This window comes from Pituophis catenifer, unplaced genomic scaffold (assembly GCF_029215685.1).
Source record: "Pituophis catenifer annectens isolate HBS135680 unplaced genomic scaffold, rPitCat1.0.hap2 SCAF_2, whole genome shotgun sequence".
NCBI lineage: Eukaryota > Metazoa > Chordata > Lepidosauria > Squamata > Colubridae > Pituophis > Pituophis catenifer.
The window spans coordinates 147,244,185-147,250,184 of NW_027256882.1; the positions used below are offsets into that span (position 1 = coordinate 147,244,185).

Here is a 6,000-nt window from a genome sequence, read left to right on the forward strand (position 1 = left end):
CATTAACTTCAAAGTTGCTAATGAAGAGCATGAATACTGCTTGGCAGAAATGCTTCTGATCATGCCGGTCCCATTGCTTATAAGCTTCTTTGATCAGTGCCTTTTAATGCTCCTTAATTTTAAGTGAGGGGAAAAAGGAAAACGTGATATGTGAATCATATAAATACTAATGGAATGTATTATGAGAGTTGAATTACTAGAATGTGCTAAAACAGGAAAGTGCTAAAAGAAAATAATTCAATGGCATCTACTGCAATATAAGAACACTTTTTCCTCCAGAGGAGAAAACAAAATTCAATATGTGCATGCTCCTGTAGATATTTTTAATATTGCCCACATATTCATGTTATCACTATTGTGGGAGAACTGGACTGTATATAATTCTACTGGACAGTCTTACGATAAAAAAATGAAGAGATACTGACGGTAGCTTGACTATCAAAGCATTTAAAATGTTCAGTTAATCTATTACTCACCAGTACTCTGCTATTAATCTACATCAGGGGTGTCAAAGTCACATCGTCACGGCGTCGTCACATGACGTATTGGGACTTTGTTCCCCTTCACTAAACCGGGCGGGGCCAGCGTGTGACGCATCTGGCCCATGGCCCAGGAGTTTGACAGCCCTGATCTACATGGTTCCATATCCCTTAGAGTCAGGTAGTGTGAAAACAATTTCATATATTGATAGGGAGCATAATGTTATTAAAGTAGTACTCTATAATTGTGTTGCAAAGTTCCTGACAAGGTAAGTAGATTTTTCAGCTGTTCTTTAACCCTTCCTCTTTTTTCCACCAGGAAATCTTCTAAATTTATTTTAGAAGATGTCTGCCTTTGGCAAAGCCTGCACCCTGCACTTTTCTTGCCTAGCTCATTTCACAGAAATAACCACTTTCCAAATTCCTATACTGTGTGATTCCTTTTAACTGATCCTTCTTATAACACCTTCCTTGGCTGGTTTATCTAGCTGTTTGCCTACTGATGCCCGAATTGGCTTCCTGCTTTGTGGCTTTTGCTAGGAAGGATTCCCCACCCCACCCTAGAATTCTTCCTTTGATTAAAAATTGAGCTTGAAATTAATGGAAGGTCCCATCGTCTTGAACTTTTTTCAGATATGACTTTCGGGGATGTTCGAGAGTTTGAGAAAAATATGCATGAAAAAACGAACATTAAAGTGTGCAATCAACATTCATCTCCTGTGGATGAAATAGAGAGCCATGCCAAAGGAAGTGTATGTAGTGCCTTTAAAAATATTGCCCACCATCTCCTAATGCAAACAAGGAACAGAACATGCTGAGCTTTAGGAGATTGCTATGGGAATAGTAGGCCTGGTCACTGCCACTGTCTGCTTCTCGTATGCCATTTTCCCCATCAAGTTTTGGAAGGATCAACACAAGGTTGAAAAGGGTTTTGCAAGCTTATATATTTTGGTGGGTTGACTGAGAGTAGAAGCTTATATATGTGTGTGTGTATGTGTATGTATATATGTATATGTATATGTATACACATACACACACACACACACACACACGTTTCCATGTATAATTGCTGCTTAAAAATTGAATTCTCAGAATTTTCTCATCCGGCTGAACAGAGGCACCGATGTCTCATTTCCCTGTGATGCCTTCAAAACATTTCTTTTCTCTTTTGTCAAAAGAATCTCTCGTTGTCTTTTTAACAATGGGATTTTTTAAAAAATTAAGGGGCTTTAAGGTGTATGTTTGAAATAAAGCAAGAAACCAGTGCTCATTTTTGAAAGAACGTTCTGCTACATTTAAAAAAAAATAGACATGGCAAAGTGAATGGCATTTGAGTTGATGATTACATCTATCCTTGAATTATGAATCAAAAATAAACCCGAGGGATGATGCACTGCATGTCCGTACGCATCTTTAGCTGCAGTGAGTTATCTCCAAGGAAAATGAAATCGTCAGGTTAGGCTTAACTGAATGTACCATGTGGCAGTTTTGTCTCTGTTCGCTCTGCCTATTGATGGAACAATCCTTTCTGTCACTGGCTGTGATCTATTAGATCAGATTCAGGCAATTAATATCCCAATGCTACTGTTTTCTTCAGAAATAGATAATATCCTGGTTCAGATGGCTGAGCTAGGACTTCTTTAAATTTTGGTTTATTTAACAAGCTAGAATGGTCCAGTTTGTTGGCATGTAATATTCAGACATAATGGATGGGTTCATTCTTCATGCCATGCTGGAAAAAAATTTAGTAATAATACATAATGTTTTGTTATGTACAAATCAGGCTGGTATTTTATGCAAGAGGGTATTATCACTTTCTTATTCCATTAAAATTACTAAATTTCAGTCAAGGACCAAGTAATCAAAAAGGAAAAAGAAATGGAAGTGGCACTTTTATCTCCAAGGAAAAAAACATTAATTTGGGAAAAGTCAACTCTCCTTCAGTCAAGCTCAGCTCTGGATGACTTCATAGATAAGATTTTTGGCAACAGTACAGAAACGTTTTGCCATTGCCTTCTTCACAATTATTTTTAAACCATCCATTATACTTTCCTGGTTTTTCTTATACTCCCCCATCCAAAGACTAACCAGGTTTAGTTTTTGGAAATCTAATAAGTTTAACTACTGGTAGATGGTACCACCTAGCTGGATATTGGAATAGACAAAGAACAATTGTTTAATGGCAATGGGAATTCTTGCAAAAAAAAAAAAAAACAATTTTTCATAAGAATGTACCTTGTATGCTCTCTTTTTTCATATAGATGGTCCTCAACTTATGACCACAATTGAGCCCAAAATTTCTGTTGTTAAGTGAGACATTGGTTAAGTGAGTTTTGCCTGATTTTACAACCTACCTTGCCACAGTTGTTAAGTGAATCACTGCAGTTGATAAATTAGAAAACAGGTTGTTAAGTGAATTGGACTTCCCCATTGACTTCACTTGTCAAAAGGTTGCAAAACCTTAGGACACAGCAATGGTCATAAGTATGAGCCAGTTGCCAAGCATCTGAATTTTGATCACATGATCATGGGGATGCTACAAAGGTGGTAACTGCGAAAAACGGTCATAAGTCACTTTTTTCAGTGCTGTTGTAACTTTGAATGGTCACTAAATGAAATGTAACTCGAGGACTACCTGTATTAAGATCTCACACAGTCAAAAGTAAATAATCCTAAATTAGGCTGTTATCAAAAATAGAAACAGATGGAAAGGGTATCTCCTTCCCTGCTAGCCCTTGACATAGAGTGGGCGGGGGGAACAGGGACAAGAAATCTCTATGTTTGTTTTGGCATAAATGTTCAATAAACAGGAGGCACTGAAAATCTTTCATAATTATCTCCACAGTTTTGATGCAATAGATCCATATGTCTGAACTTTGTTTTCCTGGAATAAATAAATAGTTTTATCTTGTCAGCGAAGATTATAGGTAGCCCTCAACCTACAACAATTCATTTATGACCCTTTTTCACACTTATGACCGTTGCAGCATCTCTAGGATCACGTGATCAAAATTCAGATGCTTGGCAACTGGTTGCATTGTTCACCTTTTGCGACCTTCTGACAAGCAATGTGGAAACCAAATTCACTTAGCCACCACGTTATTAACTTAACAACTGTAGTGATTCACATAACTGTGGCAAGAAAGGTCGTAAAATGGGCAGTGGTGGGATTCAAATAATTTAACAACCGGTTCTCTGCCCTAATGATTTCTTCCAACAACCAGTTCACCAAACTGCTCAGAAAGTTAACAACCGGTTCTCCCGAAGTGGTGTGAAGTGGCTGAATCCCACTACTGAAAATGGGGCTACATTCACTTAACAAATGTCTCCCTTAGCAACAGAAATTTTGGGCTCAATTATGTTCGCAAGTCGAGGAATACCTGTCAAGAAATAATAAAGCCAGTCTTGTGGTAGGCTTCCGTTTCCATGCTTCTCTCTTGCTTTTGTCGTGACTTCAGCCATTAATCCAAGTTATTGAGAAGCCACATAATATTGATATCAGTAACAACTGCTCTTTTCTAAGTCTTTCGCACTATTCATCTCCCAGAAGTGATGAGTGGTAATTTAAAACTTTACTAATTAGATTTTCCGTGAGTATACGGTTTCAAACAGCTCCTAACAACCATATGTTTGTTATTTGTGTTTGAACTTCTCTTAGTTACCTTCCTTAGGAATCCATGCTCACTGCAGGAAAGTTGAAACTCAAAGGAAGCTGGAATTTCTTGTGATTAAAGAAACTCTTCCCCAATATTCAAAACATGAACCTGGCTGGCTTGAAGTGCAGAAACCTCAAATGACCTTTTCCTGAACCCATGTTGAATTTTGAACTGTTAGAAGGAAAAAAAACCAGAGATATTTACTGTATGAAATTTGTAATGTATGTTTGAAAGAAACACATATTACAACAAAGTAACTCTGCCCTCTGGTGGAATTATTCAAGATGTAATATTTTATGTATCTGAATAAAAATCCAAGATCTTTCAATTAGGTAAAGAATCTGATCTGGCTACATTGAGTTTTTGTTATAGATATAATTAGGCATGCAGTTATTTCAGGTGTACTACATATAACAATTCTAACAATTCATGGTTGTTAGAAAAAAAGCCACTATATATTTTTCAATCAATTTTAACTTGCAGGGGGCACTGTTCATTTGTTGCCTTCACTTGAGTTCTTTCTCATGTTAGGAATGAAATGTGTGTTGGCTTTTTTCAACTGTATATAATTTTTTAATAATACTTTTGTTGAGTTTTAAAACACTGGAGCTTCATTTATTATTTATTTATTTTTTCAATTTGTATGCCGCCCCTCTCCGAAGACTCAGGGAGGCTCACAATGCATTTAAAATCATTATAAAAAACATTTAAAAATTAAAAACATTAAAAACATTAAAACTCATTCACACCATTCATGGCCGGTCTCAACTATTTTTAGTACAACATTAATATGCTTTTCTATAGGCATATGATACATATGTGTGCCCAGAAAATTTCACACTGTATCTGGAAGATAACAGAATTAAAATTATTCTCCTTATCTAAACTTTAATATGATCCATCTTATCTCCGATAGTTTTTTTCAGCTTTCATTTTATGACTTTCATCCTTGTTTTGAATGAAACCAGATTAAAATATACTGGTAATCCTCGATTTACATCCATTCATTTAATGACCATTTGAAATTACAACAGCACTGAAAAAAAAGTGACTTATGACTGTTACAGCATTCCCATGGTAATGTGAACAAAATTCAGGTGCAGTGATTCACTTAACAACTATGGCAAAAAAAGGTGGTAAAATGAGGCACAATTCACTTAACAACTGCCTTGCTTAGCAACAAAAATTTGGGGTTCAGTTGTGGTCGTAAGTCGAGGACTACTGTTATTCTGGAAATAAACAAATGTTGCTATCTTATGTTCTTCGCTCATCATGAAAAAAATAGCTTTGTTTTGCAGTCCCAGAGTCTCCTTTCAGTAGTCAGCAACTCTTAACAGTGAGATGAATGCTGTTCAGATGTGGCTCCTGAGATTTCAGCATCACTTCTGAACTAGTGGCCTTATCTCCTCTTAAGTAAATATACACACTGACGGGCATGACTCCTTAAAGACACATCACCCGAATAAAGCTTTGTGCTGATGCCAACTTGCACAATTGTCCTAACCCATTCTTTTTTTCCTTCTCCTTGAAGACATGACTATGGATGAAGTCCGAGAATTTGAACGAGCAACTCAGGAAGCCACCAACAAGAAAATTGGAATCTTCCCTCCTGCGATATCCATCTCGAATATCTCCCTTCCCTCTCTGATCCGCAGTGCTCCTTCTAGTGCTCCGTCTACACCTCTGTCCACAGATGCACCGGAATTCCTAATGGTTCCCAAAGATCGTCAGCGGAAAAAGTCCGCCCCAGAAACTCTCACGCTGCCAGATCCAGATAAAAATGCTCTCTAAACCCAGCATGGCTTTTTTTCCTTATGACAAGCTATGACTGACAGAATATCATTTGCAAAGTTCATGGTAGTTGT

The 6,000-nt window shown here is 37.1% G+C and overlaps 1 protein-coding gene across 1 annotated transcript in view; it reads left to right on the forward strand.

Moving 5' to 3' along the window:
* PITPNC1 (phosphatidylinositol transfer protein cytoplasmic 1) overlaps positions 1–5,741 on the forward strand; it is a 163,140-nt gene extending 157,399 nt beyond the window's left edge. Inside the window, exons 9-10 of the mRNA XM_070934749.1 lie at positions 1,113–1,231; positions 5,667–5,741. Of these exons, the coding sequence (XP_070790850.1) occupies positions 1,113–1,231; positions 5,667–5,672 (125 nt within the window). The 3' untranslated portion in view covers positions 5,673–5,741. The remainder of the gene's footprint in view (positions 1–1,112; positions 1,232–5,666) is intronic.
* Positions 5,742–6,000: the final 259 nt, after the last annotated feature.